Below are 16,875 nucleotides of genomic sequence, written 5' to 3'. Positions count from 1 at the left end.
TGCTATATGTTATCGTTTGTGCTGACTAGGTTAGCAATATGACTGTATCTTACTCTTGAGGAGGAATGAACTGAATCCAATTATCTATTTCCATTCGCACGTACGTTTTACCTCAGACATCTATATTATTGGCTTGTGTTATCTTCATGCATTTGGTTCGCTTAAGTTCAAGTGTGCTCTCGAAAAGCTGTTGTTGACAAGTGGCTACTTTTGAGCAAAGTTTTGTTGAAATGATGATTGAAAACATGTATTTTGACAAAGTTAAAATGTGTACACAAAAAATATTTTTTGAATTTTTAACCGAAACATTTTTGTTAATCTTGAGATACACATTAAACCAGCTCTCGGGTCATCAGAGGGTGTACACCGGTCTATAAATCATCGGCGACGGCGTTTTCCGTGATTTTGCCCAGCGTCGGTGTGATTCGGCATTGTAATTTTTTTTTATCGCATTTGATTGTTGGATAAAATTTATGAGATTTTTTTAGGATTATTTAGATTTAATGAGAAGTAGGTTTTGTTCTATTATTGGAGGGGTTTTTATGATCGATTATGCTTAAATATCAAACATTTGCATATCAAAGAATATTGTGGCCAAATTTCATAAAATTAGAATATAATAGAACAAAACCTGCCAAAGCCGTCTTCCCCATGTTTTTTTCAGATTCTCCGAAACTTGCAAGCCCTTTCCAATTCTCTGAACTCCTTGAAAATTCTCCGTAATTTTCCGGATAGTCTTCAGTTATGTAAACCTTCAGAAACCAACATTTTTAAATAAATTTTTCAAAACTTTGAGATTTCCTCGGCAAATTCTATAAAGGGTGAACTTTCACGAAACGAATCGTGTTTAAAGCTAACGAAAGTCCTGCGTATCTTTTATGCAACAAACTTTTTTCACTCATCTCTTATCGTCAATTTTGCTAAAGCAGCATACAGGGAGCTGTAAAATGCCAGGGTCTAAAGTTTGTCCACAAAGTGATCCCTTCGCAATGATTCGTCGCGATTACAAAGGTTCGTGCGACATAACCCTCAAACCAAGATGCTGTTTAAAAACGGAAGATTCTCCCAGCCCTTACCAGGTAATGTTACCATAACGGTTTCGGCCTCCTCGCGGATTCGATGATGATCTCAAGTGCCACAACAGAACGGTACACTTGCCCCAATCAACATTAAATAAAGGCACGAAGAAGTTCGTGAGTTGCTCAATGTTACTAATATCCCCAGCAAGCATATCACCTGAAGGCAGTGAAAGCTGGCGTGCAACTTATGGTCCATGGCCACCAAGATGGACAACTTCAGCACCAAAACATTATCGCAGCACTGAATACATCAAACATCGAGTACTTCAGGTAACCCAGCCGAAAACCAATCATTGAAGATAATTCTCTGGCCTCCCGGACTACACCGCAGGAGCTGCAGAGGAACTCGGTTGCACAACGTTTTACCGAAGGAAATAAAACCTTCTCAAGGAAAAGATCAGGTGCTGTAGAAAGCACCCTTTATCTTCTTTTTTTGAGAAAGGTAAAGTGAAACTACTCGAACTACAGAAAATTAAAACACTGTTCAGTATCGTAGTCAAATGGCGATATTTTACTCGAAAATCCTCCGATGCGGTACAATGTTTTCGTTGTCAACGCTTTGGACATGGTATGCAAAATCGCAAACCACTCTGCTCTGCGTCAAGTGGGGATAAAATCTCTCGGCGGCATGCAACCTCCACGGCAGACCTCGAAATGTTAGATCCAGCCATTACCCGTTCAAAAGTGCGTGATGTAAACCTGGTAATCATACCGCTAACTACCAAGGATGTGTTGCCAGGAATAATCTTCACAAAACAGAGGCTAATTCAAAACTTCTCGAACAGAACAACAACAGCAAACTGGCCTTCACATGGTGGTGATCAAATGCGTCCCAACCGTTTCAGCTCCAAAAGCAGCTGGAGAGTCGCACTCATATTCCGAAGTACTAATCAATTCTACTGAAGAGAGCAGTACCAATGATCTTTTCACTTTATCGGAATTTATGTGTCTAGCTAGGGACCTATTCACATGCTTGAAAGGATGCCGCAATAAAAACAGTTCATTGCTCTATCTGAGTTATAAAATATGTGTCACAATGTTCAACCCACAAACTTTAAATGTGGTTAACTGGAACAGCAGATCTGTATCGAACAAAAAAAATCAAATTCTTCGACTTCCTGCTTCGTTTTAAAATCAAGTGGAATCGTCACTGAAACCTGGGGCCCCATTCATCTCCTTTCGACGATCTGTATTGTAAGATGCTTGTGGTTTGCCTGTTTCGAGTCGAGATGCGCAAGCCACCCCTGGTTGCGCCCTGCATTTTCTTTCGTTCACCCACGACAACTGTATTCGATCTGATCGTCCCACTGGTGAAAACGAACGAGGGGAGAGATGTTAATCGCTATCCGAAAAGGAGCAATACGTCCAACAAGACGCGGATTCAACGTTCACTTCATTGCGGCTTACTTCGAGAGCCAAATCATCATTATGTTGGAATAAGTACAAAGACGATCTTAAAAGTTTAATGCGTTATAACGGACACGGCGTTTGTTATCGGTGATCTGAACGCAAGAAATCGCCAGTGGAACTGTATGAAAGCAAAAAGCAGGAATACTCCAAAAATTGTTTCACAGTACAATTTCCAGTACACCAGACTTTTCATTCCACCCGTAGGCCGGAAGACTCACACTAGACTTAGTTTGTCCAACAATGTTATTGACATGACGAAACCTAACTCACAACGCTATCGTCCGATCATCTACCTGTAACTTTTGTGCACCTTGACGCCGAACCCGATGCAAATGCGCCCTTTCGCTGCTACAGCCGAGCTAACTGGGAATGTTTAAAAAAATAGATGACCACTAAACCTGTGGACCCTTTTTGCTGTTGTAGAAAATGTAGCAGATATTAACAGAGCAGTTGAGTTCTTCACTAAGATGCTGCTAGAGGTAAAACTGCTGCTGTTCCCTGGAAAGTTCCATAACGAGTTCCTATGCATTCGACTGCTTATCGCGCTACGTAACCGACGTCGGCGTTAATGGATTAGGACAAGGATTCAACAATACAAGAACATCGTTCTGCGCTGAACGTAGAATTGTGGATGAATGCAATCAGGCACACTTCCGCAAATTTAGTGAAACTACAATCGTAGAGTACGGGAGCAATCAGCTCTGGAAAATATCGAAGGCGTTGCAAAAATTGTAAGTACAGCCCTCCTCGGTAACACTATGCTGGTTTCTTCTCCTGCGAGAAGGCTCAAATATGGAAAACGTCGCAAAAACATAATAACTCAATGGTAAGTGACTTTGCAACCACTGAAAGTGTCAATCGTACCCTGAACTATCTGGACCATGCCTGTCCAGAACCAGACTACTCATGGCTTATTCGTCCAAAAGAAAAAAAACTTATTCATTCTTTGAAACTAAAAGTCACCAGGTTACGACCAGATACGGATCGTCTTGCTAAAAATCTTCCTCGAAAGGGTATAATTTTCTGCAAAGTTTTTCGGCATGTTTAAAACCAGCTACTTCCCTACTCAATGGAAGCACGCCGTTATAATTGCAATCTCAAAACCAAAGAAAGGTGCCCCGCTCCCTTCAAACTATCGCCCGATAAGCCTTCTTCCAACAATCAGTAAGCTACTGGAAGATTATACATTGGTCGAAGCTCACCAGAAACTACACGAATCATTCCTGATTAACAATTTGGGTTCAAGAGGCCAACTCAACCGCTCCAATAATTAGTCTAGTAAAACACGTTCGTAGTAACTTCGCTCAAGGAAGATCGTCTGAAATGATACTCCTTGACGTAGAAAAAGCTTACGACTCAGTCTGGCAAGATAGCATTCTTCATAAATGAACTCATACTTTCCATTTGCCACACAAGATTATCCGAGTTTTCTTAACGATCGATCCTACCATGTAGCCGTGAGGCGAAAAATCAGAGAAGAAACTCATTCCATCGGCGTACCTCAAGGAGCAGTATTTAGTCCAACTTCTACAACATATTCACTGCAGATAATATGAGAAAAATAGAATACTGCGGCGTCCTGCTGGCTGCTTCTCAGGTAATCGCAACAGTCACTAAACACGACAGAGTCAAAAAATCTTACCCACCGTATGCACTTCCATGATAAACACTCTCATGTACTCAGTGACTCGGTTCTCTCACTAATACAATCGAGTACTGCTGTCATTTGCGAAAAGCACGTGGTTTTGTTTTGAGAGGAAAATCTTCCTATCTTTTAACCGACTATCTTGAGTCGCTTCGCAGTCGAGCCTGCGAGAGTAAGACCGCCGCGAAAGTCTATAAAAGATAAGGGACAATATGATAATGATCAATGACATTGAATACTACCCGCGCTGATGACACGAACTACCTAGCATCGCATCGTAATGCCGCGGTTGTGCTGGAGAAACTACAACAAGCTCAGCAATCACTCGAATCGTACAACCATAAATGGAAGATCAAGATCAACAAAACTCAAGCCATCTTTTTCACCAGAAGAAGAAGTCCTCTAAACCTGCCAAAGGTGAGATCAGAGCAATGGTCAAAATAAGACTTCAGTACCTCGGTGCTATCCTGGATCGGAAGCTGAACTTTTCGAAACATATGTCCACGAGTATAAACAAATGCGACAAGCTAGCAAACGTGATATCTACTGATCAATCGTCGATCAAAACTAGATGTACGTTCAAACTGCTTCTGTACAAACCGTTTTCCGACCAACTTTGACTTACGCTTTCCAAGCGTGGATACTTGCGCTCGTAGTTATCGATTAAAATCAACGAAAGCAGAACCGTCTCCTCAAAACGATGATGAATCTGGACTTCCTACATCTGACTGATGACCTCCACGAGCTTGCAGGTATTGAAAAATCGACGACTGGTTTCAACGGCTTCTCACCAAATTCCATCTTCGATGCGAAAATCTGGAAAACCTTGTCCAACATTTGGTACACTAGAACCCGTGATATATAATTAGATTTTTTAACACCCATTTCCTTAGACTAACCATTTCTATTGCAATTACGAAGGTTTTTTTCTAGTAACATTTTTCTTCTCGAGATACATGTTAAAAATGTTAATTTTTTTCTTAGTTACGCTTAAATTATCACTGGTGTCAGGCATCGCCATCTCGGTAAATGAATGATCAAAAAGATAAATAAATTGAAATTGAAATTGAAAAAAATCTATAAAACAAATCTTCTTCAGAATTTTTTATAGGATTTCTGGAAAAAAATCGTCAAATTTTGAACATATTTTTTTAGATTTATTCTTTTAAGCAAATTCTTTGAAATTCCAGGAAAAAAATTCGGATTTTTTCGAAATTGTTTGAGATTTCCTCGGAAATTTTTTGGCACCTCGAATTTCTTCGGATTAGGATTAGGGGTAAATGGGATTGAATTTTATTGGCCAAATCTTCGGATTCCCGGCAAATTCTTCAAAATTTCTTTGAAATTTTAGATTCAAATTTTCTCGACGATCTTGGAAAATTTCTTCAGCAAATTCGACGTTTTATTTCCGTTTATTTCGGGAAATTCTTCGAATGTTTCGGGTAAATTCTTCGGAAATTTTTGCAAATTCTCTGAATTTCATTCAGATTTCACTGGGAAATTGTTTGAATTTCATCTGACTTTCCTGCCATATTAAAATTTACTCGAAAGTGCTTCGGACTCTCCTCGTCAAATTTTCTGAATTTCGTCGGAAATTCTTTCAAATTTCATCACAAAAATTCTTGAGATTTCTCTAGTTTTATGGACTTTCTCGAAAATTCCGAGTTTTCTCGGCATTCCGAAATTCCTGAAAATTATCTGCTATTATTCAATCCACATTATGTGAAAGATATTGGTTTGGAAAATGTATTTGAGGTAACCACTTTCCTCCGATGGGACTCGAACCCATAACCCTACAGCACGCTAGACTGGTGCTTTAACAACTAAACTATGAAGGACCTCCGTCGGCTTTCGCAACCTAGCGGCTACTGAACGAGCTTGAGATTCCCAAAACAGACGCATAGTCAAATCACTCGCAATCAGGCCTTGAAAAATCGTTCAAAACGAACGAATGCTTCGTTTTAGCCCACAGTGAGGTTTTAATTTCGGTACACTGATTGATGTTCCTTCCATGACGCTGCTTACTGCACGAACAAGGAAGAGGTAACAAAACATTCGTTTTATACATTGAAAGAGGGAGTTTTGAACGTGCATCTTCAGCCGGGTACTCACGAAGAGGCATCGTCTAGTAGGGAAGCGTGAAATGAGGATGCTTTTCGTTCATCGGGTGTTTCATGTGAGTGAGTGTTGTGTAAATAAAACCACATTAGCGGGAAAGAGATAGCCTGCGTTATATTTCCTTTACACATTCATTCCAACAGAAACGCGCAACTCAGTAAAAGTGAGGCAAGAGAGTTAAATATTCTCTGCACAAGCGGGTGCTTGATTTCACTCCAACTGTTTCGTACAGCAGTCATAGAGCGAGGAAGCATTCTTCACTAAGCACTTTGAAACTGTTCTCCATGAAGCTACCTTCCTCGGAGTATATCTGGTGCAAGCATCGGTCCTCATCTTCTGCTTTTCATCATCCAAGCCCTGCTCGCAATTCAGTTCTTAAGTCAACACTTACATGTGTATTACACATTCACATTAGAGGAGCGTGAGTATTTAGAATGTCATTCTTCATCAGCAGCTGTACTGATCAAGTGAGGCTGTATAAGCTATTTGCCAGTCGGTCGTCAAGCTCAGACCCGACCGCATTCACATATGAGTTTTCACAACATTGTAAATTAGTGTCCAAATCGAGTGGTTTAATCCCGGAAATAGGTAATTAACTTTGATTGAACTGAACTGACTTGTGAAGTGATAAATTATATTATAGAAACTGCTGCATGTCACTTATTTAAAAAGGGAAGACGAAGGGATTCTCTTCCCGAATAAAAGTATTATAGAAAAACAATACAATGTATTGTAAATCACTATAAAACAAATAAATTTACAATAAATTTGAATGTAGATGAAATAATAGAAATATATTAGAATGTATTGTTATGAACCATTCATTAAATTGTAAATGAAGTTTTCGCATTAGAACGTACGGGTTGTTAAGCATCGTAACTATACAAAATCTGATATTTTTCATACATATTTTTTGTCAAACAATAGAGTGTATCGTAAATATATTGTTAAAATATCGAAGAAAACCGTTCAAATTACATTAGGTTGAATTGTATTTTATAGTAAAACAATACGATATTGATTTCTTAATTATGACAGCTTTACGGACAAAATGAAGTTTTAAGAAAAATAATGCATATTTGCGGAATAGGATAAATATTGTTATATTGCTAATATGCAATTTGGGCAAAATTTTCAAGTTATCAAAGATTAAAATTTATGCACTAAAATGTTCTAAAACAACAAAGTATTGTTACATTAGAGAACAATGTTAATATATTATATCCAGGTGTTGATACAATATGGACAACTATCGAGAAACAATATCCTATTGTATACCGTAGAGCATATGGTAATTCAATTGTTTACACTGTTGAGCCTATGGTACACTTTATCCGGGTTGCGACATTTGCCTAATTCCAGACCAGAGCTTGAATTGAGAATGCACAGTTTGAGAAAAGTTTTGAGCCACTAGCTGATTAATTCCACCCTGAATTTATCTTTTTTCGTTTGAGTTTTAGAAAACTTATCGTTTGTTCTTTTGCGCCACATTCAAAGTTTGGAAACCATTGCGATCCGATCATTGTGCAGCTGAATATTGTTTTACATTTTGAGGTAATTCAGTCAAGAAAAGTGAAAAATGTCCCAAAACACAATACTTCCAGTAAGAAAAGATAACTAAATCGACCGTGCTGGTTTAACGTTTCCGGTGGGTCGAATTACGACTGCTCTGAAGCATGGCAAATACGCTGATCGTGTTGGGCGGGTGCCGGTATTTATTTGGCGGCCACACTGGAATATCTGATCCGAGGTGCTGAGCTGGCTGGAAAGGCTGCGAGATAACAAACGATGCGGTAAGTTGAATAGGACCATAAAAGCAGGATTTTAGTATCCCTAACGGCTTTCGGTTTCAGCATTCTTCCGCGTCACATCTAGTGGCGTACGGAACGATGAAGAGCTCAGCCAGCTGCTTAAGGATGTGAGCATTTCCAGGAGGGGTCGCCCACATTAACCGTTGTTGTTACCAAGGGCACCCAAATAAAAAGTCGGTGCGCACCACAATGACAGTGATAATGGCCCGAGCCAGGAGTATTAAGAAGAGCTCGAATTTTGGTAAATACCTTAATGTACCTTTCCATATGACCATTTTAAACAATGGAAAAATGCTCAGCGTCAGATATTTAGTTTGTAAGAGTTCCGAATTGATATTCCGTTTGTTCAGATTAAAATAATTTTACTATATACCTTCCAGTATTTATTTTTTTGAAAATCCGATAATTTATCATGGCTCGTTCTTCTCCTAATTCAAATGATCAGACTACTGTTTCCTACGCAATCGCAAGGACAAATCTCAAAACGGATCGCTGACGGCGCCAGTCATTATTTAATGGTCACCACTTGTCAGAACGTCAAAAATTAGCATCCTGTTCTGGCTCGGTCAGTGAAACGAATTCATCCCGCTCATTTGGATTTCTTTTTGTTCTAAAAGATTTGAAATATCCTCCTAACACATTTCAAACTACTAAAATGTATTTTTAATCTGATTTGATTGTCTACTTGCTGATAGCATATAATGATTACTCTCAATAACCACAAATCAAGCAATCGAATAAATCGATTGCGCCTTCAACACGATAGATCGGACTCGAACCTTCGTCCATAACTACCGGAAATGGATTCTGTCGATCTAATCTGGCCGCCTTGATAACAGAACTACAGTTCGGTGCTGTACGATAAAGAAGACTGAATTGCAATGATTTTTTATGAGTTTCGATTGAGCATTATATTTCATATAATCTACCTATTCTCAGAGTTGTATTGTCTAAACTCCAGAACTCGAACGGGTAAAGGGTACGGAACACGATTACAATACGCTCCGGAATCGTTTAGTAAATTCAGCCTCCAAGTCTGCCGTGTCCAATATGCCTCTTAAGCTGTAATGCAGGAATATCCACCTCTTTGCCGAGCTTCTTCTGTCGAATCTTGTTTCTAACGTGTTCAATTGTTTCTCGCCACCAAATCCTCGCTCGTGATGTATCATCTACTGAATGTAGCGACACCCGTTCATCACTAAGGACAGAGAGATTGTATTCGCTTCGAGTCCCAGCATATTTTGGGCACCATTCTTGGTATGGATCGAAAACATAAATTTATGCTCCACGGAGGACATTCGATGGTGATGATTTCGCTTCAACGATGCTTGAGTCGGAGTGTTCAACCTACTGATCAATGAATCCATGTTACTCCCACGTCGCTTGAGCCGTCGTTTGCGATTTCCTATCTCGATTGCCTCCTGTTCTTCGGATTTCTTTTCTGATCGCTTCGTTATCTTGACATTAGTCCGCGCTTCCTTCTCACTGTTGTCGCCGAATATTCCCCGAACCTCAGCAATTTTGATCAAATACTTTGAATTTAGCTGGATGACCTCTTTTCGTTTAATCAACGACAAGTAGACACCATCCTCTTCAAAATCTAGACAAGCATCACGGTTCGGACAAAAGTCTGGAAGTTCTGCCGTTTCAAACTGATCGCTCAGGGGAACTTCGATTTCTTCTTCGGATGGTTTTCGTGACTCTCCGTCTAACTCGGAATCATTCTCACCGGAAGCTGCTACGGTTTCCTCTGATTTCTTGCTTGTATCTTGACGACCCATCATAAGACGGTTCACAATCAGATTCCCGGCAGCTTCTGCCAAAGCAGCCTGTTCCTTCTCTTTTGCGGCTTGGAAATGCACATCGTACGCCCTTTGATTGATGTATTCAATTACTTTCTCAACCATGATTTCATTTTCGGTAGGCACGATCGAATGTGTTTGGTACAGAATGAACTGCACCTGGGGTCTAGCCATGGCATGCTTCAGCGATTCACGTTGTTGCTCAAGAAGCGTGGCCACTCGCTTTCTACTTTCGTCGGTCATTTCCGATTCGGATAATACTTCCAGCATAGACAGATCACCACCGCGACTGCAAATGAGATCAATCGGGTCGCTGACGGCCGAGTATGAGCTTGGGGGGTTCACGAAGATGCCTACCACCTTGTCGATCATGTTGGCTCCATGTGGAACGTCCACGAAGTTCTCGGCATACAGCCTCACATTAGTGACTCCGAGCGCATTCATATAGGCACGGTAGCTGCTCAGTTTACTGCCACAGCCGAATGCGATGAAGTTTCTACATCGTTTGCAGTTGATTAATAGCGATGCCAGGAAAGCAGTAGATCTAGGAGAGGAAATGTGCGTTTGAACCACATCTCCGTATAGTTCATAAAACTCTAGCAAATTTGTGAAAATCGTTGGACCAATCATGAATGATCGATCCTGTATTACGATCTCGTGTTGTGCGAAAACCTCCGTTCGGATGAATTCAGTTCGGTTTTCTGGGTAAAGGGAAATAACCTGTGGACATAGTTTGTCCCATTTGTACTTACCCACCGAGAGTGGGATGTAGATTCTGTCTTTAGGATTGTAGAGGTTCAACATACTTGAATGCGATATGGTTGGTTCCTCGATCAGTTCAAAACCTATTGATCTCATTCGTTCATTTGCTTGCCGTTTGGTTTTCAGACGGAAAGTGTTGATCCATCCTGTGATGATCGGATTGGACACAACGACGGCGACCTTGTCGTCCTGAAGATGCGGTGGAAGAAGCGTGATCAAGCTGTATGCGCTATTCTGGATACGAATGCGTGTAAGGGCAGCGGCAATTTTAACGCTGTTGCTCTCCAAACAGTACTCTATTTCTGTAAAAGAGATAATAGTAATGTTAGTGAAGATGTTCTGCATTTAATTTCTTAGGCATCAGAGCTCTTATAATTTCAATCCCCAGAGGGTCGGTTAAACCAAGAGTTTCAGACTGTTGTATATGGGCACTGTGTGGAGAATCGTCACAAAGATGTCAGGATACAGGGTTTAAAATGAAAATTTCCAAATTTGAAACCGCCACGAAATTAGGCGAGATTCCAAATGCTAGTAGCTCTCATTTCGGTGGATTTCCGAGATTTTCATATCAATCGACTCGGAAATTCTCCAGCCATTTTATAATTCCATTCAAACTATTGATTAAAATTAGTTTGGTGCAGATGTTCTCATTCATTTATTTAGTTAACATCTAAAAACAGATAACACTGAATCAACAATTTGACGCCACAATGCACGGTTCGAGGCCGCATCTCTCCATCCTCGGATACGCCCCACGCTCGCCAAGTCGTTTTGCACCTGATCTGCTCCATCTCGCTCGCTGCGCTCCACGCCGTCTCGTACCTGCCGGATCGGAAGCGAACACCATCTTTGCAGGGTTGCTGTCCGGCATTCTTGCAACATGTCCTGCCCATCGTACCCTTCCGGCTTTAGCTACCTTCTGGATACTGGGTTCGCCGTAGAGTTGAGCGAGCTCATGGTTCATTCTTCGCCGCCACACACCGTCTTCTTGCACACCGCCAAAGATGGTCCTAAGCACCCGTCTCTCGAATACTCCGAGTGCTTGCAAGTCCTCCTCGAGCATTGTCCATGTTTCATGTCTGTAGAGGACAACCGGTCTTGTAAGCGTCTTGTACATGACACATTTGGTGCGGTGGCGAATCTTTTTCGACCGCAGTTTCTTCTGGAGCCCGTAGTAGGCCCGACTTCCACAGATGATGCGCCTTCGTATTTCACGACTAACGTTGTTGTCAGCCGTTAGCAAGGATCCGAGGTAGACGAATTCCTTGACCACCTCGAAGTTATCCCCGTCTATCGTAACACTGCTTCCCAGGCGGGCCCTGTCGCGCTCGGTTCCGCCCACAAGCATGTACTTTGTCTTTGACGCATTCACCACCAGTCCAACTTTTGTTGCTTCACGTTTCAGGCGGGTGTACAGTTCTGCCACCTTTGCAAATGTTCGGCCGACAATGTCCATGTCATCCGCGAAATAAATGAATTGACTGGATTTGTTGAAAATCGTACCCGGCCGTTACACCCGGCTCTCCGCATGACACCTTCTAGCGCAATGTTGAAAAACAGGCACGAAAGTCCATCACCTTGTCTTAGTCCCCGGTGCGATTCGAACGAACTGGAGTGTTCGCCCGAAATCTTCACACAGTTTTGCACACCATCCACCGTTGCTTTGATCAGTCTGGTAAGCTTCCCAGGGAAGCTGTTCTCATCCATAATTTTCCATAGCTCTACGCGGTTTATACTGTCGTATGCCGCCTTGAAATCAACGAACAGATGGTGCGTTGGGACCTGGTATTCACGGCATTTTTGAAGGATTTGCCTTACAGTAAAGATCTGGTCCGTTGTCGAGCGCCCGTCAACGAAGCCGGCTTGATAACTTCCCACGAACTCTTTCACTAATGGTGACAGACGACGGAAGATGATCTGGGATATCACTTTGTAGGCGGCATTAAGGATGGTGATCGCTCGAAAGTTCTCGCACTCCAGTTTGTCGCCTTTCTTGTAGATGAGACATATAACACCTTCCTTCCACTCCTCCGGTAGCTGTTCGGTTTCCCAGATTCTGACTCTCAGTTTGTGCAGGCAAGTGGCCAGCTTTTCCGGGCCCATCTTGATGAGCTTAGCTCCGATACCATCCTTACCAGCTGCTTTATTGGTCTTTAGCTGTTGAATGGCATCCTTAACTTCCCTCAAGGTGGGGGCTGGTTGGCTTCCATCGTCCGCTGAACTGATGGAGTCATATCCTCCGCTGCCTTGACTTCCACTGACTGCCATTGAAATGTTCCTCGTAGTGCTACTTCCACCTTTCGATCACCACACGTTCGTCCGTCAAGATGCTCCCATCCTTATCCCGGCATATTTCGGCTCGCGGCACGAAGCCTTTGCGGGATGCGTTGAGCTTCTGATTGAACTTGCGTGTATCTTGAGAACGGCCCAGCTGTTCCATCTCCTCGCACTCCGCTTCTTCCAGGCGGCGTTTCTTCTCCTGAAAAAGGCGGGTCTGCTGGCTCCGTTTCCGTCTATAACGTTCCACGTTCTGCCGGGTACCTTGCTGCAGCGCGACCGCCCGCGCTGCGTCCTTCTCCTCCAGAATCTGTCTGCACTCTTCGTCGAACCAATCGTTCCGTCGACTTCGACCCATATACCCGACGTTGTTCTCCGCTGCGTCGTTAATGGCTGCTTTGACTGTATTCCAGCAGTCCTCAAGAGGGGCCCCATCGAGCTCACCCTCTTCCGGCAACGCTGTCTCGAGATGCTGCGCGTATGCAGTGGCGACATCAGGTTGCTTCAGTCGCTCTAGGTCGTACCGCGGCGGTCGTCGGTACCGAACATTGTTGATGACGGATAGTTTTGGGCGCAGTTTAACCATCACCAGATAGTGGTCAGAGTCGATGTTAGCGCCACGATATGTCCTGACGTCGATAATGTCGGAGAAGTGCCGTCCATCAATCAGAACGTGGTCGATTTGTGATTCTGTCTGCAGTGGTGATCTCCAGGTGTACCGATACGGGAGGCTGTGTTGGAAGTAGGTACTGCGAATGGCCATATTCTTGGAGGCGGCGAAATCAATTAGTCGTAGGCCGTTTTCGTTCGTCAGCCGGTGAGCGCTGAACTTTCCAATAGTCGGTCTAAACTCCTCCTCTTGGCCAACCTGAGCGTTCAAATCTCCTATGATGATTTTGACGTCGTGGCTTGGGCAGCTGTCGTACTCACGTTCCAGCTGCGCGTAGAATGCGTCCTTATCATCATCAGTGCTTCCGGAGTGTGGGCTATGGACGTTGATTATGCTGGAAGTTGAAGAACCGGCCTTTGATCCTCAACCTGCACATTCTTTCATTGATCGGCCACCACCCGATCACGCGCCTTTGCATATCGCCCATCACTATGAAAGCTGTTCCCAGCTCGTGTGTGTTGCCGCAGCTCTGGTAGATGGTATGATTCCTCTAAACGTTCGCACCACTGATCCCTTCCAACAAATCTCCTGCAGCGCCACGATGCCGAATCCACGGTCTTTGAGCACATCGGCGAGTATGCGTGTGCTCCCGATGAAGTTGAGAGATTTGCAGTTCCACGAACCGAGTTTCCAATCGCTAGTCCCTTTTCGTCGCAGTGGTCTTCGCCGATGGTTCCGGTCCGTACTCTCTTGTTGATTGTTCGTTGCTTATGATTTTTAAAGGCTGGCTTGCAGGGCCTGACACCAAACCCCCTAAATTTCCGGAGGACCATTCCTCCTTATTTCCGGTGGACCATGGTGCACAGTTTCACTTAGAGTCCCTCGCTGGCACTCGGACGATGATCAGCCGTCCCTAACATGGAGAACAGACGCTGTTGTGAGCCGATCCTGACATGGAGAACAGACGCTCAATAAGATTTGCACCTCCGGAGAGGTGCCCTGTCAGCATACGACCATAGTTCTCACCGGGGTTGGTTACTCGATCCTCTCTAAGGTTGCTCGTATCCCGGCCAGCACCACGAAGAGGTAGGGATAGGAGTTGCTGGGGCTAAGGACCGCGAGATGGGGTCTATTTTATTCCTTCAGGTACGCGAAGTACCAATTGTACGCTTTACCCAGCATTTGCCGTGCCGTGCCGTGCAGATGTTCTAGGTTCTCCAAATTGGAATTCAGCTCAATTGGTCTACAAGGTCTACTACTACTAGTATCAAACTGAATTCAACCCAGCATGTCCATACACATCGGGGGGCAGCAGGGACTATGTCCAAGGGCTTGACGATCCCTCCCCAGGCCATCTGCGAGTTGTGGGGCTTACCTAGGATGTGGTGGGGTTTGACAGTGGGCCCTGTTAAACCTCTATAAAAGCTGCATGTATCCGCAAGTAGGCCCCACCAAAGCGACCGTGTGCCGCTCAAAGCGCACAAGCCCAAGTCCTGGTGTTAGGTGGGACGCTAAACAGCCCTGACACGACGGCCCTCCGACGAGACAGGAGGTTTGCGCTGGCCCAATAAGCCGCCTAGAAAACCAATCATTACGAACAATATAAGAGATAATGCGACTCGATATAATCGGCAAAGACCTAGGCGACGAATACAGGATCACGATTGGAAGCTTGGAACATGGAATTGCAAGTCGCTAGGTTTCGCAGGTTGCGACAGGATGATCTACGATGAATTACATCCCCGCAACTTCGACGTCGTGGCGCTGCAGGAGATTTGCTGGACAGGACAGAAAGTGTGGAAAAGCGGGCATCGAGCGGCTACCTTCTACCAAAGCTGTGGCACCACCAACGAGCTGGGAACCGGCTTCATAGTGCTGGGTAAGATGCGCCAACGCGTGATTGGGTGGCAGCCAATCAACGCAAGGATGTGCAAGCTGAGGATTAAAGGCCGTTTCTTCAACTATAGCATCACCAACGTGCACTGCCCACACGAAGGGAGACCCGACGGCGAGAAAGAAGCGTTCTACGCACAGCTGGAGCAGACATACGATGGATGCCCACTGCGAGACGTTAAAATCGTCATCGGTGACATGAACGCACAGGTAGGAAGGGAGGAAATGTATAGACCGGTCATCGGACCGGATAGTCTGCACACCGTATCGAATGACAACGGCCAACGATGCATAAACTTCGCAGCCTCCCGCGGAATGGTAGTCCGAAGCACCTTCTTTCCCCGCAAAACTATCCACAAGGCCACATGGAGATCACCTAACCAAGAAACGGAAAACCAAATCGACCACGTTCTAATCGACGGTAAATTCTTCTCCGACATCACGAACGTCCGCACTTACCGCAGTGCGAATATTGAATCCGACCAATACCTCGTTGCAGTATGCCTGCGCTCAAAACTCTCGACGGTGTACAACACGCGTCGAAGTCGGACGCCGCGGCTTAACATTGGGCGGCTACAAGATGGTAGACTAGCCCAAGAATACGCGCAGCAGCTGGAAGTGGCACTTCCAACGGAAGAGCAGCTAGGCGCAGCGTCTCTTGAAGATGGCTGGAGAGATATTCGATCCGCCATTGGTAGCACCGCAACCGCTGCACTTGGCACGGTGCCCCGGATCAGAGAAACAACGAATGTGAGCATTTAGTGGAAGAGAAGAATGCAGCATGGGCGAGTTTGCTGCAACATCGCACGAGGGCGAACGAAGCACGATATAAACGGGCGCGGAACAGACAAAACTCGATTTTCCGGAGGAAAAAGCGCCAGCAGGAAGATCGAGACCGTGAAGAAACGGAGCAACTGTACCGCGCTAATAACACACGAAAGTTCTATGAGAAGTTAAACCGTTCACGTAAGGGCCACGTGCCACAGCCTGATATGTGTAAGGACATAAACGGGAACCTTCTTACGAACGAGCGTGAGGTGATCCAAAGGTGGCGGCAGCACTACGAAGAACACCTGAATGGCGATGTGGCAGACGAAGATGGCGGTATGGTGATGGACCTGGGAGAACGCGCGCAGGACATAATTCTACCGGCTCCGGATCTCCAGGAAATCCAGGAGGAGATTGGCCGGCTGAAGAACAACAAAGCCCCTGGGGTTGACCAACTACCAGGAGAGCTTATTTAAACACGGTGGTGAGGCACTGGCTAGAGCGCTGCACTGGGTCATTACCAAGATTTGGGAGGAGGAAGTTTTGCCGCAGGAGTGGATGGAAGGTGTCGTGTGTCCCATCTACAAAAAGGGCGATAAGCTGGATTGTAGCAACTACTGAGCAATCACATTGCTGAACGCCGCCTACAAGGTACTCTCCCAAATTTTATGCCGTCGACTAGCACCAATTGCAAGGGAGT

The 16,875-nt window shown here is 44.2% G+C and overlaps 1 protein-coding gene across 1 annotated transcript in view; it reads right to left on the bottom strand.

Moving 5' to 3' along the window:
* Positions 1 to 9,107: 9,107 nt before the first annotated feature.
* The window catches only part of LOC134224794 (uncharacterized), a 47,048-nt gene continuing 39,280 nt past the window's right edge, over positions 9,108 to 16,875 (bottom strand). Inside the window, exon 5 of the mRNA XM_062704375.1 lies at positions 9,108 to 10,929. Coding sequence (XP_062560359.1) covers positions 9,233 to 10,929 — 1,697 coding nt within the window. The 3' untranslated portion in view covers positions 9,108 to 9,232. The remainder of the gene's footprint in view (positions 10,930 to 16,875) is intronic.

This window comes from Armigeres subalbatus, chromosome 3, assembly GCF_024139115.2.
Source record: "Armigeres subalbatus isolate Guangzhou_Male chromosome 3, GZ_Asu_2, whole genome shotgun sequence".
Taxonomy (NCBI): domain Eukaryota; kingdom Metazoa; phylum Arthropoda; class Insecta; order Diptera; family Culicidae; genus Armigeres; species Armigeres subalbatus.
The sequence above is the reverse complement of the archived record's forward strand: the minus strand, read 5'-3'. Positions and strand labels throughout refer to the sequence as shown.